This window comes from Aedes aegypti, chromosome 1, assembly GCF_002204515.2.
Source record: "Aedes aegypti strain LVP_AGWG chromosome 1, AaegL5.0 Primary Assembly, whole genome shotgun sequence".
NCBI classification, from domain to species: Eukaryota; Metazoa; Arthropoda; class Insecta; order Diptera; family Culicidae; genus Aedes; species Aedes aegypti.
In genome coordinates, this window is record NC_035107.1 from 192,132,764 (window position 1) to 192,155,279 (window position 22,516).

At 39.2% G+C, this 22,516-nt stretch overlaps 1 protein-coding gene across 2 annotated transcripts in view; it reads left to right on the top strand.

Moving 5' to 3' along the window:
* The first annotated feature begins 383 nt into the window (after positions 1–383).
* The window catches only part of LOC5577499 (inorganic pyrophosphatase), a 30,910-nt gene continuing 8,777 nt past the window's right edge, over positions 384–22,516 (top strand). For both annotated transcript variants that reach the window (XM_001656464.2, XM_001656465.2), the window contains exon 1: positions 384–722. In XM_001656464.2, coding sequence (XP_001656514.2) covers positions 401–722 — 322 coding nt within the window. In that variant the 5' untranslated portion in view covers positions 384–400. The remainder of the gene's footprint in view (positions 723–22,516) is intronic.

Genomic DNA, 22,516 nt, shown 5'->3' on the forward strand with positions numbered 1-22,516 from the left:
CAATACTGGTGTATATGACGTGACGGATATGCAAAACGAACTGTCAAACCGACGCATCAAGCAAGGTGTATGTATCAATCAAGGTATGGTATCGACGAATCATCCATGGTGTATGTGAGCAGCACAAAGCAAAAGGGTTTATTCTCTAATTTTACCTGTTTTTCAATTAAATTCAAAACAAATCGGATTTGTTTAATAGTGGTTAGAAACAGTGTTCTTTTTTTCAACTTATAGTAGACATCGCAATAGAAAAAATGCAAAACATTTTAAACAGGATTTAAAATGCTTTACAATATTTTGCATCGCATTTTTCTCGAAACCATCCGAGTGTTAGATACGCCGATTTGAAAAATCATGCTTGAACGGTAAGTGACACCACCACAACAAAGCAGTGCCAAAAATGTTTCCGTCGTGTGTTGGCGGTTGCCGGACGACAGTCCTTCTTTTGACGCGGTGTTTTCAGCAGCAGCAGCAGTTTCGCTACGGATTAAAAACAGCACGTTTTCTCCGTACGGAAACCTGTATTGGACGACAGTTCCATTCGGCGACAGCAGCAGTATCCGGATCTTCATTCGTCGTTTGTGATTACCGGTTCGGCAGTAAGCGAAGTTACACATCAGCAAACACGGGAAGTTCCTGCCTCAAGATGACCGGAGCAGCCAAGAAGTACACGACCGTCGAAAGGGGCGCTCCGAATTCTACCGACTATCGAGTGTTTATCAGTGAGTACCATTATCCAATTTACCTTTACTGTTTCTTTATGATTTTGATGATGTGTTCCAAAGTTGCACATTGGACTTGGAATTAGAGAAAAAATTTTACAAACTGCAGGCGGCAATTTCGCTATTTACCTGCTCTGCTAATGCCATTCAAACGGATGTAGTAATATTAGTTGCATAACCTCAACCCATTATGTGTCAGTACACCCAATAATTACTAAATTGTGCATGGTAATGAATGACCATTAGTAGGGAGGGAGAACTCGAATTTTCGATTGTGTCATGAATTCGGTTTAGAGTGAGTTTATCTGTTGAAACATGTAGCAGTTTCTACCCTACATGATTCAATATTTGACTTAGCTTGCGTGTTCCCCCGTCTTCGGCGCTGTGACATATACATACCTCACGCGAGAGGTGACCTTTACACGGACCTATCTTATCATCGCGCGCGCTCGCTAGAATACCCCTTTCGGTGAACGCTCTGCGTTAGTTCTTATCAGTTGAAGGGATCTAAGTTGAACACTTCCTCGGAAGTGGTAAGTAAAGATAACTCATTTCTTTTGTCTCCCGCTAAGAACACCACCACTCGACCTATTGCCTTGAAATTCGAAGACACTGTCTGGATACAGGTAAAATCAGTGGTGTGTCGTCCTAAGAAGCACTTCATGCACTACGCAATTAAAGATTTCCAATTAAAGCCAAGTATGCTGTTCCGCTCAAGAAAAGTAAAAATTTCTGCGGAAGAAATGGTCAAGAAATTTTCTACAGTATGCTCCATTTGAAATGACATTTCTTTTCGACTGCGTATTGTGATCAAAGAAAAATGCTCTTTTTGACCATTTCTTGCAAGAAATTTCCCACGCATCGAGATAGACGTTTACTTTTTTTTTTTGAAGTGCATACTTCGCTTAATAAAATAAAAATATATATTAAAATTCTCAATACAAGCAAGATTCATATATGAATTATGATTATATTGTATAATTATTGTAGAAAACTTGAAACTATTTTTCCTCAAAGCGTCTTTGCGAGCCAAATTTCTCTCCCCTTGGTTATGCGACCTTGCCGCGATGGGAGGGCATAATCCATTGGCCCATATGATGGAAACCAAAGGCGTAACCTATAGTGGTGGTATCACATTTTGGCATTTTTTGCTTGAAACCGCGTCATAATTCATATGCAGGGTGTCTACTACCTGGAAAAACCTGGAAAACCTGGAATTATCAGGGAATTTTATTCAACCTGGAAAAACCTGGAATTCTCAGGGAATTTCGGCTCCACTTAGGAAAATTATTTTGAAACAGTAATAGATGGTAAAATATGTAGTTTTTGTGACATAAAATGTCCTCAATTAAAAAAAAATTCGACTGCGCCGTTATCAAAACGCTAGTTTACATTACAGTTTTCAAATTTCCCGGGATTTGATTTCCCGGGAAACGGGAAATAAAATTACTATTTTCCGGGAAATCCCGGGAACCCGGGAAATTCTGAAAAACGTGAAAATAAAGCAAGTTTGGTAGAATTTTATTTTTTAAATTATTCGTATTTCGTGTAGGGTCGGTGTTCCCTTAGTAGACAGTCGCACTAGTAGCTGTTTTACGGCCGTTTAGCTACAAATTGTTGCAAAACATTTTTAACACGAAGCTCAGGAACCATTTACCTAAGTACCATTGATACACAACTCGATGTTGTTAAAACAAAATAATCGGGATATAGTTTTGCTTATAATATAAGCTCCCTTGCATCTATAGGAAACCTATTGTTGCTATAGTAGCATTACTAAGAAAAACTATTTTTAATAAAACAAAATAATTAATTAGATTATAACTTTTTTATATCAATCAAAAGCTTTTGATCCACTTTTTAAGCAAAAATGTAAAAGTTTTGTAAAAACACGGTTTGGATTTGTATTTTGCTTTGTATTATAGGCTATAGTAGCACAAGCGACAATAAACACAAAAAAAAATATTTTCGTATTTTTTGTTTTTGTTTTGCAAAACCGTCATTAAAACCTTGTCACCTCCCCAGGAGAAAGGTCGCATGAGACGGAGACAAAATAGGTGGAAAGAAAGGGCTGGTGGTACTGATCCCCAAGCACGTACCTAAACAGCCTAAAATTGGTTCGAACTAGCGGAACCATTGACGAAAATGAATCGAGTCTATCCATATTAAAATAAAAGCATACGTTTCACATACAAATAATAAGAATGGTGTATTTTAGTACTTACGTTTAATTTCCGCTTAACCTACGATTACCCTACTGTGTTAGTGTGCATGGGCGTCAGTGTCGAGTGTTCATGTGTCCTGCAGTTCACATTCTGACGCGCATTTAGCTGCGGTCTTCATCGATCCACGAGCCGAGTGATCCCCTGCCTAGGGTTTCTGATACAACGATTATGGTGCTTATTGGTATGCTCTCTATCTCGTATTGGGCTGTTGGAGCACGGGATTCTCTCCATATTGGGAGATGACGAACATGTGTTGCATGGGGCTTACAGCTGGATGTAGAGTGTGTGTTCTGTTGTTCTGTTGTGGTGAGTGTAGTGTATTCTACATGGTAAGAAAGACCTATGCCTTCATTTCATACGGTGACAGTGGGGAGCTTTGATTCCCTCGCGAGGCCGTTGGTTGTGAGCAGGTTACAATACCCCCACACCAGACTGCAATATGGGAGACCATCCCAATATAGCAGTATCTCTCTTACCATGAGCAATCCACTCACACGATCGACAATTACCGACCTAGTAAAGTAGTGTAAGGTTTCGTCAAGTGTAATCTGTTAATCCACACAGAGCACATTCTTGTCTGAGCTAAATTTTGACCTCTCATATGGGTATTGATGGTTGTTTACCAGATATGGACAATTTATTGGTTTACTGGCTCGATTTCAGCCTACGATGTATTTCAACAATAGGGACCACATCAAACAGGAACAGATCAACGATCATTCGTAATTATTGCTGTGGCTGTATAGAGTTTGTTTACCTTTTCAATCCTATTATTAAGTGCAGACAACAGATGGTTATACTGGACCTTGGCTGAGGAGCTTCATCCTTTAAGCAAAGAAAATTATTAAGAGTACAAATCATACACACAATTCTTACATTCATTTTAGCCAAATATCCATATATTTTAATACCTTTTACACAAATTATCTTACGCAATCAAACACGAATCCTCAGTCGCACTAACGCGATTTTTCAATCGATAACATCCATATACGAACTCAATACTTATTCTACGCGAACTCTCAGTTAACTCTACGCAAATATACTTTTAATTCAAACTTTTACATACACACGAACATTTATGCTTAAAATACGCAAACTCTCGATTAAACTTACGCGAATACTTAATTGACTCAAACTCTCACGCAAATGCAGAATTTTTCTACTTAAACTAGGCAAACTCTCGGTGATCACCATTTCCTCGAACATCCGATACACATCTCAGTCTCTTTATTATACAAACGCACGCGATTTTCATTTATACGAACGATTACACGGTTTCTCGAACAAACATGCTAACTTCGATCTTTTCACACATCTCAAACAAATTCTTACGTAACCTATCCCGGAATCAAATCTTGCGCCGCAAACACACCTAAATTTCTACCTTCTTCATCTTCCAGCTCATATGATGTTGCTCCTCTTCTAGCTATTATCTTACAAGGAACATAAACTGGGCCAAGTTTGGCTGAATAGTGATCAGCAGCACTTGAAATTTTGAAGCTCTTCTTGTAAACTTTTTGACCAATGTTAAAAGTAGGTGGTAGATCTTTGTGTCTGCTGTCATAGTTCTTTTTGTACTTTTCAAATTGTTTTTTGTTGTTTTTGACGACCTCTTCATATACGGTACCCATAGCTTTAGTCCTGCTTTGGATGAATTGATCTGTTGATGGATCAGAAGTGCACCTATCCTGAAGATGGTCTCTTCCATCGACTATCGACTCATATCCATGTACTAGAAAAAAAAGGTGTGAATCCCGTAGATGAATGCTTGGTATTATTGATCGCAAATTCAATTTCAGGGATCTGAGAATCCCAAATACGGTGATCATTTTGACAATATGTCCGGATACAAGCCAGTATTACTCTGTTCACTCGCTCAACAGGGTTGTTTTGACAATGCCTCCTGCTATTTTTGAAATGATGAACATGAAACTTAGACAACAAATCTTGAAACTTCTTAGCTAAAAACGTTACAGCGTTGTCTGAAATCAACACTTGAGGAGCACCAAATTTTAAAAACCAATCACACTTAATCAACTGAGTCAATCTTTCAACACTTATCTTTTTAACAGGAAACAGACGAACATATTTAGTGAACACATCCAGACAAACTAACAAATCACTATTTCCCGACTTACTACGTACAAAACCACTAATATAGTCCATAGCAATCATTTGAAATGGACGCGTAGCATCCTTTTGTTCTCCCATTGGAGGAACTGTAGCAATCGTCGAATGCTTCGACTGCTTACACGTGCCACACTTAGACAAAATCTTTTGGACATCAGATTTCATCTTAGGCCAATAATATTTTAATTTTATTCGTTCAAGGGTCTTTTCTACACCAAGGTGCATGATTTTGGCATGTTCCTCTTCCACTAGTTGTGTCATCTTGTCAGGTGGCACAACCACTTTCCATTCCAGTCGACCCATTTCAAGAGGAGATCTGGAAGTGACAAACTTGTACAAGTCACCATTTTCAATTTTGAAATTCTGGTAATTTTCTGGAGTATGACTAACTTTATTTTTCAACTCATTGTACCATTCTGAATTCGAGTCGGCAAAAATAGCACAAACAGCACGACTGAGGGCATCGCAGACTACATTGTCTCGGCCTTTCCGATGTTTGATGGTCATGTCGAATTCTTGTAATTTGACAGACCATCGTGACAGCCTTGAACTAGGACGCCACTTTGAATTGCAGATGAACGTTACTGCAGAGCAATCAGTTATCAGCGTGAAGTGGGATCCCTCCACATAACATCTGAAATGCTCGATTGCTTCGAGTGCAGCTAAGCCTTCCTTATCGGTGGGCCCATATTTTCTTTCACATGAACTCAATTTCCGTGAGAAGTAGGCAATAATGTGTTCTTTACCATCCAACTCCTGCGTCAGTATGCTAGCTATTGCTACATCACTGGCATCGGTTTGAATGGTAAATTCTTTTGTCCAGTCTGGGTTGGCAAGGACCGGCTCCGAAATCCAACATTCTTTCAGTCTGATAAATGCCTGTTCAGCTTTATCATTCCACCTAATCTTCTTGGGCTTGCCTTTCAACAAGTCAGAGATAGGGGCTGATATACCGCTAAAATTCGGGATAAAGTTGCGGTAGTATCTCGCCATCCCTAAAAATCTGCGAATCTCCTTTGGAGTTTGCGGTCGAGCAAACTTGGAGATCGCAGTGACTCTTTCAGGATTCGGCTGGTAGCCGTTCTCTGAAAGAATAAAACCTAAATATTTTATTCTTTTCAGGCAGAATTTACACTTAGCCAAATTCACAGAGAGGTTAGCTTCTCGTAAGCAATCAGCGACAATTTTTAGATATTTTATGTGATCCTTGAATGTTCTGGTTGCAATTATAATATCATCAAGATAGGAAAATATGAATGGCTCGTAGAGCCCTTCTTTCAAAACTCTGTCAAGGATACGAGACATGGTAGCACTGCTATTGATTAACCCAAAAGGAAGTCTTTTGTATTGGAAAAGACCCCTACCAATAATTTTAAAGCTTGTATATTTCTTAGAGTCTTCCGCCAGCTTGACCTGTAAAAACGATTCCTTCAAATCAAGAACTGAAAAATATCGATTTTTGCCTAAATTGTTCAAAATTCTCATTGAGCTCGCTAGAGGATATGCGTCTCTAACGGTTTTGGCATTTAACTTACGAGCATCTAAGCAAAGCCTCATATCACCATTTTCTTTGGTAACTGGTACAACTTGCAAGGCCCAATTTGAGTTTGAGGGTTCAATTATGTCTAAGTCCAAAAATCGATTTATTTCTTCATTGACTTTCTTTTGAATTGTGGGCGACCATGGATGGGGATTCAAATGAATGGCATTTTTATCTGTGAGCTCAATGCTATGTTCCATAACATTGCACGCTTCTAGAGTGCCAGGCTCTGATATTTCAAAGGAACATTTAACGGATTCTAGTAATTCAGTCTCTTCCGCATTGAGAACGTGAGAAGCTGGCTGAATTTCATTGCTTAACTCTACATTACAGGTTGCTAGATTATCAATGTCATCAAAAGTAAGCTTGATATTGAATAGTTTGAAAAAATCCATTCCTAAAATACAACGAGTTCCAAGCTCAGGTACAACTAAACAAGGTAATATTCTCGTTGATTTATTCACAGTAAATGGAACGTCTACAAATCCTTTGATTTGCATCGGTTCACCACTGGCAGTTGAAATTTTGAGGTCTCTGTTCAGATCTTGAATTTGCAGAAAGCTGGTTAAATTTCCAAAGAGTTCTCCAACTAATGACACATTACTCCCACTATCCAATAATCCATGCAACTGAAATCCTAAAACAGTAAATTTCAAAAAATATCTAGCATCGTTATTTAAATTCACAAAAACGGTTTCAACTTGATGAAAATAACCATAGTAATTTATTGAATCATCTGTTTCATGTTTCTCATCGGTACAATCTGTATTCTGAAATTCGGAAATAATTTGCTGAAAAACATTTATGGTTTTTGGATCTCGACGAACTGGAGGAATTTCTGAGGTTGGGGAAACGAACTCCTTCAATCTCCCCTTCTCTGTTTTTTTGCCTCACAGAATGGACATTCCTCGTAATGAAATTCCGGAAGTCCACATATGCAGCAAAATACATTGCGCCTTGAGAAACATTTCGTGAAATGATGACCAAATTTTCGGCAATTGAAACAAATTCTACGATCAGGAACTTTATAGTGTCTCAGAATATCATCCAACGAACACTCCCTCCATCCACAATCTGGTTGGTATTCTTGCTGAATATTTTGATTATTGTTGTAATTAGAATTGTTTCTTGGTCTATTGCTTTGTGAATTAAAGTTTTGATTTGAGCTGTTTTGGTTATTTCTATTATTATTTTGATTATGTTGCTGAACTCGTTGTTGATTGGTTTGATTACTATTGTTTGATTGAGGTCTGACAAAGGAATTAAGATTTGCTCTGGGATTGCTACTAAAATTGATCTCATTGATTTTTTGATTTTCGAATTAGAGAACAAACTTATTCATGATTGATTCATTGTTGTTATCAATCCGAGTGCACAGTTGTTCAAGAGTGTGCAAATCTTTCACGTCCACTAAGGCCAATCGGTCTCGGTAGATGGGCCTCATTGTGTGCCACATTATGTCGAATTTATCTTCTTCAGACATTGGAGTGGTTCTGCACAAAAAGAACTGTTCCATGCGAACCAAAAAGTTGGAAAATAATTCAGCTTTCGCCTGAAACATTGAAAATGAACGCACTTTGATATAGTGGTCAATGTTACTTGGCAAAAACTGGTGTCTCAAGGCTTGGATAAAGTAATCCCAGTTTTTGTTGCGTAAAATCGGCCATTTTGCAACAAACCAGTCTTGAGCAGGCCCTACTAAGAGAAAGTGGGCTGATTCAAACAATTCTTCTTTCGACATCTTCTCAGAGTGTGCAAAGAACTCAACTCTTCGAAGGAAAAGATTCAAACCAATTCCATTGTCATTTCCTGCATACTTGATCGGCCATTGTGAAACCGGAAGCGATTTTCTGCTATTCGAGCTGCTATTTGGAAGGTTGAAAAATAGGGGATTGTTCGACAAAGCTGGATTTGAAAACTGAGAAGTAATGTTGAAACCAGGTGGAAGAAATTCAACCGAATCCTTCTGGTCTTCAACTAAAATCACTTCAGGATTGAAATTCAAATCTAAATCAGGAGCACCATTTTGTTCCTGAACTACCGACGAAATTTTCTTCTTAGTACCCGTGTACTTTTCACCTGCTATCATTGGTTCGCGAATACTATCCAAATTTTCACCGTGCGTTACTTTTTCACGTTGCATTGCTGGCGGCGGCGGGGGAGGAACAATTTGCCTCTCATTATCCGGATTTTTCTCGCGCTCGCGTTTATCCCGTTGATTTTCCACAACCGAATCCGCAGTTTGCTTCGCTTTATTCTCATAAACTTCGTTTAATCTATCCCGAAATGTGGGAGAGATTGTGAGTCTACGAACTTGCCGTTGACTCATTTTATTAATACTCATTACCGGACTAGCTTCACCGTCAAAATCAGTTAAATTATCCACGAAATCTTCACTTTCAATGCTGTGCGCCATTAGTGTCCTTTCACTTCACTATCACTTTCTTTTATTCAATTAACGAAACGATTAATTTGAGATCGGCCAATCTATTCATTTATCTAAAAAACTGTGTAAAATGTGTAAATTATAGTAATATGTATGGAAATTCAATGAAATGTAATAAGAAATTTGCTTAAAAATGAAAATAAATCTTAAAATACTAGGAAAGTTCATTTGATTTCAATTAATTTCAATTCAATAACACTAATCATCTATTTACATATTTACAATTCCTTGCCAAAACTCTGAAAATGCAAGGCTTTAATTCAAATTTCTTTATAAAATCCAGATAAGAAATTCAATACATAATTCAAAAGGTTCAATTCAAAGAAAACTTTTATATACATATTTACAAAAGACATCCACCATTGCATATGAAAATTCAGAATTTGCTTTATTATAAGCGAATGACTCCATGATAGAAAAACTTCGTCAAGATGGTTATCCACTGTACAGTTACATTTACGTTGGGCGCCATTTGTCACCTCCCCAGGGGAAAGGTCGCATGAGACGGAGACAAAATAGGTGGAAAGAAAGGGCTGGTGGTACTGATCCCCAAGCACGTACCTAAACAGCCTAAAATTGGTTCGAACTAGCGGAACCATTGACGAAAATGAATCGATTCTATCCATATTAAAATAAAAGCATACGTTTCACATACAAATAATAAGAATGGTGTATTTTAGTACTTACGTTTAATTTCCGCTTAACCTACGATTACCCTACTGTGTTAGTGTGCATGGGCGTCAGTGTCGAGTGTTCATGTGTCCTGCAGTTCACATTCTGACGCGCATTTATTTATTTATTTATTTATTTCGTCAAACGACGTAGACTAGTACATTTTACATATACATATTTTTGCTTTATTTCTTAATACTAAAATTATGAAATTTATAAAAAATATTGAAAAAAAAGTGTAGTGTAAGTAATGTTAATTTCATTTTGTTTTATTTTATGTGTTGCGATTTCTAGTGGATTTGAAGTATGTTTTTAGATTTTGCCGAGACATGGTAAAGTCAATAGTTTCGCAATGTTGATTGTAAATGGCCATCATTTGATTTAGAGGCCCGTTTTTGGCATAATTTGTTCGATGATGATTTGTCAAGAATAAGTTACGATTTCGTAGTTGCCTAGAAGGAGCGTAGAAATTTAATTTTGATAAGATTTCTGCAGAATCAATACGTTGCGAAACGATATCATTTACAAATGAAACTCTTGCGATTTCACGCCGCTCTTTCAAAGTTTGTATGTCAATAAGCATGCAGCGTGCTTTGTAGGGTGGAAGTGGAAATGATGTCCAACCTAATTTACGAAGAGCATATAGTAGAAATTGTTTTTGTACAGATTCTAATCTTTCTTCGTGTGTCATTGAGAAAGGAGACCATACAATGCTGCAGTATTCCATGATTGATCTTACATATGCAATATATAGAGTTTTAATTGTGTATGGGTCATGAAAGTTGTAGCAGAAGCGTTTTATGAACCCTAGCATGTTATTAGCCTTGTGAATTATTGTATTGTAGTGGTCTACGAAAGAAAGCTTAGAGTCTAAGATTACTCCTAAGTCCCTTACTCTTTCACATTTTTCTACGTTTTGATTTCCTAATGAAATTGAAATTCGCGGTGTTGTTCTTTTTCTGCTAAATGATATTAGGTTGCATTTTTTTACATTCAGTTCTAATAGGCTTTTTTTGCACCATATGTAGAATATTTCTATTTCATTGCGGAATACATTGATGTCTTCTTCATTTCTTATTTCCAGGTAGAGCTTCATGTCATCAGCATATATTAACACTTTGAGTTTATTAAAAATGAAGGAAATGTCGTTTACATACATAATAAAAAGAAGAGGTCCCAAATGAGAGCCTTGAGGGACACCCGAAGTGACTTGAATTGGTTTTGATTTGTTTCCTTTGAATTTTATTATTTGTTGGCGGTCAGTTAAATACGATTCAAGCCATTTCAGCAGTCTTGGCTCGATTCCATTTTTTTTTAGTTTGAAAAGTAGCATTGGTATGTCTATGCGATCAAATGCCTTGCTAAAGTCCGTATAAAGAGCTTCTACGTGGTTTATTTATTTATTTATTTAGGTTTACATCAACAGACTATGTATAGTCCCAATGATATTAAAAATAAAAACAAAAATACATATTATATAACAAAACAAACATGGCAAAACATTGAATATAAAAAAGTCAAGATCGTAAAACATTTCAAACTTAAAATATGTCTTCAGTCCCTCCGGCCAGCGAAAAAGCTAGAAAATTTACGACGAAGCATATTTCGTGTCAGATGGAAATCGAAGATCGACGCCACACGATTAAAAACACGTTGCAGACCATGAACAGCATTGCTCAATCCATAATTGGTGCGACGAAATGGAAGCCTCATCATCGAACTATTCCGCAGTGGACGAGGTTGCACGTTCAGATGCATTTGTTGCAGGATAGCTTCGCAATCGATTCTTCCGTTTAGAGTATCGACGACGGTTAAAGCTCTACAAACGTCTCTTCGAATTCGCAAAGGTTGCAAGTCGATCAGTTGGCAGCGGCTCTCGTAACTCGGAAGGCGTAAAGGGTCTCTCCAAGGTAGCCTCCGAAGTGCAAAACGAAGAAATCTCCGTTGAACTGATTCGATTCGCTCGCATCCGTTGTTGTAGTTCGGACTCCAGACCGCAGACCCATATTCCAATGTTGCTCGAACGAGGGAACAGTATAACGCTTTCAGGCAATAGATGTCGGTAAAGTTCTTTGCAGTTCTAAAGACGAAGCCAAGCGTTCTTGATGCTTTATCGACAATATAAGCGATATGATGGGAGAATGTCAGTTGCGAATCCAACAAAACACCCAAATCCTTAACGCACTGCACTCGTTCGATTGGCGTATCAAAAATGCTATACTCGAAGATTATCGGCTGTTTCTTCCGTGAAAAAGTGATTACGGAGCACTTTGCTGGATTGACGACTAGTCGGTTGAGATCACACCATCCAGCGAAGACGTTTATCTGGTCCTGGAGATAACGGCAATCTTCAATTGAGCATATTCGCAGAAAAATTTTTAGGTCGTCTGCGAACGTCAGTCGACGCCCTTCCACAACAAAGTGTACGTCGTTAAAATACAAAAGGAAAATCAACGGACCCAGATGACTGCCTTGTGGTATGCCTGATGACGCGTAAAAGCAGGGTGATCGATATTCTCCTAAAGCTACCACTAATTGACGATCGGTGAGGTAAGAGCGGAACCATCTCAAAAGGCTACCTCCAACTCCAAGCCTATCGAGTTTGGCGATTGCAATTTCGTGGTTTAGCTTATCGAATGCCGCAGATAGATCGGTGTAAATCACATCCGTCTGGGCCCGAACATTCATACTCTCAGTGATGTACGACGTAAGGCATAGCAGGTTGGTAGTAGTAGAACGGCCGATAGTGAATCCATGTTGATCAGCACTCAAATACTGTCTGCAGTGTGCGCTTAGCGAATCCATGACCACCAGCTCGAACAGCTTAGCTACAGCATTCAACGATGTAATCCCACGATAGTTGTTAACGTCACGCTTGCTTCCTTTCTTATACACGGGAAACATTTCGGCTGTTTTCCAGCAAGTCGGAAATGTACCGCTGGTTAGCGAAAGCTGAAATACCTTGAGAAGCGGTTCCAACAAGTTGCCAATCATTCTTTTCACAAAAGCAGCTGGAACACCGTCTGGCCCCGGCTTGAACGAAGTTTTGAGCTGTGATGCCGCTTTCGAGATCGTTTCTTGAGTAAGGTGTATGCTGCTAAGCGTTTGATTAGCCAAAGGCACATTGTTAGCCGCGGAATTGATGGAATCGACGGAAAGTTGTTCGTTTACAAACACACTTGCAAATTTGTTTGAGAACAGATTGCAGATTTCCTCTAGGTTAGACCCAGTAGTGCCGTTGAATGTCATGGATGATGGCAAACCAACTTCCTTCCGCTGTTCGTTCACATAATTCCAGAAGGATTTGGGATGCAATTTTAGTCGGCGTTGTATTTTACTCTGATGACGATGAAAACAGAAACGACTCAAACGCTTGTATTCATAGTTGAGTCTAACGTAGTAGCATTTCGATGACCATGTGCGAAATTTGGTAAACCGTCTGAGCGCTGCTTTCTTCTTCCTCTTCAGCAAAAGAAGATCGTTGGTCATCCACAGAACACGTGAATCGGTCCGAATGACTTTTTTAGGAACGTGCCTCTCAATGACATATGCCAGGACGTGAGAGAAGGTTAGTGCTGCGTTATTGACATCCGTTATATCTAGAATGCAATCCCAATCTGTCTCGGACAACAATTCAGCTATACTATGGATATCAGCTTTGCGAAAGTCATATGCAACAACCAATGGACTAGAGATGAAATCACGAACAACATTGGTTTCGATGGCGACTACTAGCGGCGGATGATGAGAAACAACCTTGACCAAAGGTGCAGGGGCCGTCGATATGAAAGGAGCAGTATCACGACCACTCACGAAACAGAGATCCAGGTAGCGGCCATTTTCGTTCATCACGTGGTTGATCTGAGCCAGAGTAGTAGTACTGTAACAATCAAGAAGATTGACAGCACCAACGTGAAGCGAAGTGCGTTGATAATCGGGACACAGAAAACCACTGTGAGTTGGAGTCCATGCGATGTCTGGCAAGTTAAAATCACCAAGAACGATCATTTCGTCACTAGGGGTGGCATATTCCGAGACGACGGCGATTGATTGACAGTGCGTGTTGATGTAATCCATATCACGAGTCCGGTCCGGAGGGATGTATACCACGCATAGATAGAGTTTGCGGTCGCTAAGCTGAATAGCCACCCAAACTTGTTCCACAGAAATCCAGGATTCGTTTTCGATTAGACTTGCTTTAAGCCGGGTATGGACTCCCACAAGCACGCCACCTCCAACCGTTTTGCAGCTGTTATTCGTATTTCTATCGCAGCGGAATACCTCGTATCCTTCTCCAAAAATGTAGCTCGAAACTGTTCGAGAATCAAGCCACGTTTCGGTCAAGACTATGACATCATAGCCGTGGTCCAAAAAGGCTAAATGATAGTCGTCTATCAGACCGTTCATTCCTCCAACATTTTGATAGTAAATTATGACGTCGGATGCAGTTTGTTGAGCAGCGGCCGCACTGGAAATGGGATTACTATCAGGTGCGGAAGCATTGGATTGCGGATGGTACTTGCCGACATTCGGACTTCGGAAGACCCCGTCACCCACCCCAAGCACAGGACCGGGACGGCTGCAGGTCGCTGGCTGGAGAGGCTCGACTGTGTTGGGAGGATCAGGGGCTTCCTTAGTGCCGACGGTGATTTTGCGTCCCGGTGATGAAGTATCTCCATTAGAGGAAAGCAGTTGAACGGAACGGTGAAGCGACTGTTGCGTGAAAGAAGTAACTCCATTCCATGGAAAAGAGCGTTCAGGTTGGCTGGAAACCGAAAAACTATCAGGCGATGCAGAATTCTTTATTTGATCATACTTGCCGATATTAGGAGTTCGGAAGACCCCGTTTCCCACACCAAGCACAGGACCGGGACGACTGCAGGTCGCTGGCAGGAATGGCTCGACTGTGTTGGGAGGATCAGGGGTTTCCTCAGAGATTTCGGCAAGTGTGCGTCCCGGTGATGAAATGGAGAAAGGTGGCGTTGGAGTTGAACGATGTGGAACGCAATGACTGCAAACCAAAATGCTTTTAGGCGGCGTAAACGTTGTTAGCTGAATATACTTGCCGGTTGCTGGGATCTGGAAGACCCCGTCTCCTTCCCCAAACACAGGACCGGGACGACTGCAGGCCGCTGGCAGGAAATGCTCGACTGTGTTGGGAGGATATGGGGCTTCCTCGAGGCTGGCGGTAATTGTGCGTCCCGGGGATGAACTGGTTGGAAACGTTGCGACTCGAAACAAGGGTGATGTATTTGAAGGCTGACTGGAAACCAGAATGCTTTCAGGCGATGCAAAATTCATGTTATGTTTGTACTTGCCATTACTGGGAGTTTGGAAGACCCCTTCTCCAGACTCACACGCAGGACCGGAACGGCTGATTCAATGTCCATTGCATTCAATGAATAGTCAACAAATTGAAGTAAATTTGATGAGGTCGAGCGACCTTTAAAGAAGCCATGTTGTGTGTCAGTAATTCTATTTTTGATTTGAAGAAATAGTTTTTCGTTGACGATTGACTCGAAAAGTTTTGGAATACAAGAGATAATGGCTATACCACGATAATTACGTATGTCAGATTTTCGGCCAGATTTAAAGATAGGCACTAAAAAGGAGCTTTTCCATATTTTTGGGAAGATTCCGGATTCAAGGGATTTATTAAAAAGCCAAAACAATGGCGCTGTAAGTTCTTTTGCTAAATTTTTCATAAATATTGGTGGAATCGTGTCAGGGCCGGGACCTTTTGAAGCGTCCAAATTCATTAGAGCGTCTGAAATTTCCCGCACATTGATTTGATTCACACCAATATCTCTAGAAAATTCCGGGTAAAACGCAAAATAATTGCGATCGCGGTCTTCTTCCGAAAATGTAGTATAGATTTCTTGGAAAAAATTTGCATATAGATTGCAAATTTTTTCTGAGTTGTCGCCCACATTTTCATCAAGGTGCATAACAGATGGAAAATTGTCAGATTTTAGTTTTGTTTTTACGTAATTGAAGAAGTTCTTTGGACATGACTTTATTTCAAGTTCAGTTTTTGAATTATATTCTTCAAAAGCATCACTGATGGCAAGATTCAATTGAGTGCAAATGTCCAAATATTTTGCTAAGTTTTCATCTTTCTGGTGTTTCTTATAAATTTTGTGTGCCTTTTGCTTCCGATTTTTCAGATTTTTTATGTGGTTGTTATACCATATTGGATTTTTGTACTGAGGTTTCGTCGTATTTTTTTGGAAGGAATTTCTTGTTTTATGATTTCTAGTACAATTTCATTGAATATGTATGCAGCAGTTTCGACACTTCCTTCATTTCTGATTATTTCTTGCCAATTAACACTATTTAATCTACATTTAATTTTTTCATAGTCTGCTGATTTGTATTCAAAGGCTTCCTCGTATTCATAGTCGTTGGGTCTTGCATTTTTATGAATGAATAGGGAATATTCGATTGCTGTGTGAAACGCTTCATTTTTCCATAATGGATTCAATGACTCAGTTACACAGAAATCTTCGTAAATGTTTGTCAATAAGAAATCCAAATAACAGTTTTGTCTGTTTTTAATATGATTAATTTGATTTAGTCCTAAATTTGCGGTTTTATCGAAAATAAACTGCAATGTTTCATTGTCCCCAACGACTGGAAGTAAAATACTTTCGTTTTCAGAGTCCCGAATGAAATCAGCATTGCGTTGGTTAAAATCACCATAGATGTGAACTTTAACCTCTGGGGGGAGTTGTGATAAAATTTGTTCGGCACATTGTAAGAAATTTTCATACGTGCCTTTATGCGCATGGTCAGGTGGAAAATACACTGAGGCAAACAAGTGTGTTTCACCTGCTATGTGTGACTTTACCCAGACATGTTCGAATTCTTTAAAATGTTGTGTGTTGATTACTTCAGAATTAAAATCAGTTGAAAGAGCAACGAGTACTCCCCCACCTGATTTTCTTCCGGACTCTGAAAAATTCCGGTCGCCTCTGAATACGTTGAAGCCGCTTCCAAAGACTTCTTCGCTTTTTACGCTTTCATCCCAGCTTGTTTCAGTTGCCAGAATAACCGAAAAGGATGAGCTTAAAATGTTTTTATAAATTTCCTTCATTTTTGCTGGGCTTTTCATGCGATTGAAATTTTGACAGTATATCAAGATTTCAGTCACACTCTGTCTACATTGCAAAGAAGTGTTTGGAGGCACGTCGTTTGATAAAATTATACTGTGTTCTTCCGTAGAAGTGGGCGTCCTTACTTGCGAAAATTTGACGGTCCTGGATAGGGAGAGAAGAATTTGTGCGAATTCTCCCGCAATTGTTGAAGTCGGTTAGTACGTTCGCTCGATAGGTACCGACGATACGCCTCCAGATCCGCTGCTGCTTCAGCTGGGCCAACTCCATATTCCTGATGAACGTCAGAAAAAATTCGAAGAAGATGATCGGGATCCGTTGGCAATCCTTCCGACGCGAGGACCATCCTAATGCTGGTTGGTGTGTTGCCATCAATGCAGATATTCGCAGGCTGGTCCTTCATGTATGCCAGAAACAGTCGGACGATCTTCATGATGTTGGGATCTCGCAGTCTTGCTTTTAGGAAGCGGCCATCACCCTCAGCTGATTGTTGTGTTAAGGTGACGATGGGTGGTCGCAAGGGATCGAGTGACCAGCCAGGTGATTCAGTTAACGTTGATGATGGTGCAGTATTTGTTGTTGGCACTGTTGGCAATTGTGTGTTGTTCTGTGGTTGTGTTTGCTTTTCAACGCGGTAGGGGTTTATGGTTTCACCCTTTCTGAAATTGATTAATTTCGGAACCGTGAGAGCAGCGATTGGGTGGTCGGTGTTAGGTGGCGGACCCGCGAATTGCACTTTAGCAGTTGCTAGAAGCTGCTTGTCTGATGGTTTGATTTGGTTGTTGTTGCTTTTCTTGTTGAGGTTGGAATCCTGTTCATGTTTATTCTGTGTTGATCCTCTTTCAGCAATTTTATTTGAGTATGTGGCATCATACTTAGACCAGTCTTGGAGCCAAAGTCGTTTTTTCCCGTTGTTTATAAATCGCCAACCACTATTTGGTGGTTGAGATTCAGTCGTTTGGACGGATCGTATTCTGGACATTTTTGCTCGACGTTCAGCGAAAAGTTCTTTGATGACATTATTTGCATGTTTATTGGGTGACGGCTGTGGTTTCTGCTGATGTTGAATTTGTTGATGAGCCCGACTTGGTTTATGGGTTTTGGTGTTGGATTTATGGATGACCGATGAAAGAATGTCTTCGGCTAACTCTTCGGCTAATGTTTTGTCGGCTTGCGATGAGTTTTTTCCAGTGCTGCTCTCGATAGTTTCGACAGCAGATGAGACAGACTTAACTTCCTCCAATATTTCCTTCGATAAGAATAGGATTTCTGCATGTTTATGTTCCGTCGTCGTTGATGCTTCTGCTATTGCTGCAAATGCAGCTGATTTGGCTAATGAGGCCAATTCATTTCTGACCTCGTCAATTATTATTGGAAGTGGGTCAGGAGTGGTTGGAGGCTTCGTTGGCGTGATTGCATTTACTGCTACTTCTGCTGCCGAATTGACTGCCTTTTCAATTGCCAATGCAGAATCGTCAAAAAAGTTTTTAATTTTTTGTGACATTTTTGTATTCGATATGTTGATGTCGGTGATTGCTGAAGTCACGCGTGAGTCACACGACACCATGTGCTGGTCGAGTGCATTGCGTATGCTTTCGTTGTTTTTGTTGGACAAAGCCAACGATTCGTTTACTTCATTGAGCAGGTGCTCAATGCTTTCAAATAATACTGACACTAAGCTGAATTTACTTAGGTCAGCAGCAATACGCTGATTTGTGTCGTTTTGTGAGCGCACTGCTTCAAGAAGTTTTTCTTGTTGATGAAGCAGCTTCCGCACGTCGGCCTCCTTCATAAGGATGTCCTGGCAGTCGGCACACATTGGTACCATAAACGCGGTAATAATGTGCTCCCGATGTCTTTGGACTCCAATACAGGCAGCGTGGTATTTTTTGTCGCAATAAGTACACCTCCATAGAAGGTGGTCGTCGTTGACGCTGCAAGACTTCACTCCGCAAGGCATGTTTGATATATGACCACACTGCACACACGGGGGTAAAAAAAATTACTTCGCTACGCTCGCGTCGAGGGTAAAAAAAAAAAAAAGTTTAATTGCAATTACTGGCAAAGCACGAGAAGCGCGCAGAGCTATGTTGTCAAAAGTAGAAAATAAATATATACAATTGAAATACGGACTGACCGGTACGCGCGCGGGCCCGGGGTCAGAAGTCTAGTTGTAAAATATTTACAAGAGCGCTATGAAAGCGCGTCCGAACTCAAAGGTGGTTCGTCACAGAATTTAGCTGCGGTCTTCATCGATCCACGAGCCGAGTGATCCCCTGCCTAGGGTTTCTGATACAACGATTATGGTGCTTATTGGTATGCTCTCTATCTCGTATTGGGCTGTTGGAGCACGGGATTCTCTCCATATTGGGAGATGACGAACATGTGTTGCATGGGGCTTACAGCTGGATGTAGAGTGTGTGTTCTGTTGTTCTGTTGTGGTGAGTGTAGTGTATTCTACATGGTAAGAAAGACCTATGCCTTCATTTCATACGGTGACAGTGGGGAGCTTTGATTCCCTCGCGAGGCCGTTGGTTGTGAGCAGGTTACAACCTTTCAGACGTAAAAACAATGCCTGGTTTTATTTTTCGCTTTTATTCGAATATTTGTTTTAGCCATGTGGCTCCATCTACCCTATATGTATTTCTTCTTCTTCTTAGCATTAACGTCCACACTGGGACACAGTCGGCTTCTCACAATAGTGTTCTTATGAGCACTGCCACAGTTATTAACTGAGAGCTTTCATTGCCGAAGTTGCCATTTTCGCATTCGTATATCGTGTGGCAGGTACGATTATACTCTATGCCCAGGGAATTCAAGGAAATTTCCATTACGAAAAGATCCTGGACCGACCGGGAATCGAACCCAGAAACCTTCAGCATGGCTTTGCTTTGTAGCCGCGGACTCTAATCACTTGGCTAAGGAAGGCCCTGTGTTTATACAAGTATATTTGTTGATTATTTCTCTTCTTTGTGAGTAATTTATTCATGTTTCTCTAAAGCAATGAAAGCTTCATTTTAAACGCTAGGCTTCAGAACAACAAAGTTTATAGCATTAAGCAAAAGCCCTCGTGGAGTTTATTCTTGATCCAAATAGAGTCTTTATATTAACAATTGTGACTGTTACATCCATGAAAACTTTATAAGCCTACTGAATTCATAGAAAAGTCCCTTGAAATTTTTTTTATATAGCAAAATTCATGAAATAGATATCGTCAAAACGATATATTTTTTATGAACAATTATTTTATTACGAAAAAAAAACAAAAAATCAGCATCGAAATATAACTAGTGATGCAGTGAGTTCATTGGTTAGAATTATATGGTAAGTAAATGGTGCGATGGTTTTTGTTTGAAAATAGATAGTTATTTCTTTTTTATAAAGCTTCCCGGGAAATATGAAAATCCTGGGAAATACGGGAATCTCGGGAAACAGAAAATCATTTCCCGGGAAACGGGAATCCCGGGAGATCTCAATTCCCGGGAAATGTTCCCGGGAATGAAAACTCTAGTTTACATGTTCAATCTTTTCAACGATTTTTAATTTATCAGCGTTTAGAAGAGGACACTTAAGGTTACCATTTTGATACAGGCAAGTACAGCTCCAATTAGGTGTCGTTCATAAGCAGTTGATAAATTGAAAACATTAAAAAAAAATTACAAAAATGTTTTTTCGTCTAGGGCCTATTCACAAACTTCATAACGCTAAAGGGGGCGTCCTTGTGATGTTACAGATCATACAAAATTTATAAAATATTCATACAAAAAGTATTACGAGGGGGTGGGAGGGTGTCGAAAATGGCCATTTTTGGCGTTATGAAATTTGTGAATAAACCACTATTATACCAAATAATAAGCTTTGTAAGAAAAGAGCAAAAATTACAACAGACACGGAAAATAGTACATTTCTCTAAAGTCTATTTTAATGAAAATTATCTCTTATGTCCCTTTTTAATCTGCTTGCAGTGAATTCTGATGCAAAATTATATTATAACTATTAGGCTTTTGGGCGACTATTCCACAAGTTTTTGATGATATTTCTTAGATCTCGCGAGGAATACTTCAGTCATGCTAGTAATTTCTCCAGTAATTTCTTCTTGAATACTTTCAGAAATGTCTCCCTAGATACTATCAGCGATTTTGTTTGGAGGCATTTACTCAGAATTTGGTCCACAAATTCTAGAGCACTCCAACGCTTCCTCAAAAGTTTATTCCAGAGTTTTTGGAAAAAAAATGTTTCGACATTTTCCTACAAAATCCTAAAATAACTCCTAAGCTGATTTTATTTTAAGATTTTTTAAAATATTCTTCCTCTATTACTCTTAGGAATTGCTCCAAAAATCCTTCAGGCATTATTCGATGATATCTATTATAAACTTCTCGAAGAATTCCTTGATAAATTTGACTTAGGATTCCTCATTAACGTGCTTATTCTGCGCGGCGCGTGAGGTGAGACGAATTGAATGAGGTAACAATTGTCGACTCGCTCCCCGCTCACGTCACTCGAGGTGAGAACGACTCGCCTCGACTCACACGCCGCGCAGAATAAGCACATAAGTTGCTCCAGAAACTTATCTTGGAATGTCTCCAGCATATCATCAAAATATTTTTGCTGCGGTTCGAACACTTCTCTAATAATTATTCAAATAAAATGTCCATGGATTATTCAAAACTTCAGTCAAAAATCAGGGATTCGGTCCGAATTGCTTCATATAATTTCTTCGAAACGTCTTGTAGGACATTATTTGAAGATTCTAATTTATGTTTAAATATTGAAATTTCATCAAAAAATAAGGAGGTCTTTTGGAGATCCTCGTAGGGATTCTTCAAGGAGTACTTAGAACTCACATAAGCTTCATCTGAGGTTACTCTAGGATTTTACGCAGATTTTTTTAAAATTTTTCTCCAAAACATCAAAAAAATTTTTTTATGTTTCGCTGGATGAAAAAAATATTTGAAGACTTTTTTAAGAAATGTTTCAAAAAAAAAAAAAAAATGTGGAGGCATTCCTGAAGGAATTTTTGCATTCTTGAAGATGCTCTAAACGGGAATGCTGGAGGAAGTCCTAGGGAAACAATGGAATATATTTTCGATGGATGATTTCTGATGTGATTATCCTTGGAATAAATCCAGATTGAATTATTGAAGGTATAAAACACAATATTCATGGAAAAATTACTTAGAAAGTTCGTGATAAATCTCACAAAACAAACTCCTGATGAGATCTGCGGAGTAATATGTGAAAGAAATCTATAGTAAATTGAGCTGTTATACTTGTCGTTATGTCATAAGAAATTCCAAAAAGGCCCTTAGGTCTATAAAGCATTTATTTCTAATACGGTCATACTACCAGCCCTGATTTCCCCAAAATCCTGAATCCCATTTTCAGGGAAAGACATTTTTTCTTAAGATCGAATAGAATTTTTTTTCACATATGACTTGATTAATTTAAGGCACTTTCAGATCATTTGGTAAACATTCTTGATTTTCGCGGCAGTTAAATAGAAATCACCATTTTTTCTTATGTGCACACTAAAAACAAAACAGATAATTGTTTTTATTGAAACGAAAAATATGCTGAAATTTATTGTTAAGTAAATTTATTTTCAAGGATATTTTTCATGTAAAAAAAAGTGTTTTGTCATCTAAAATTGACTATTTGTA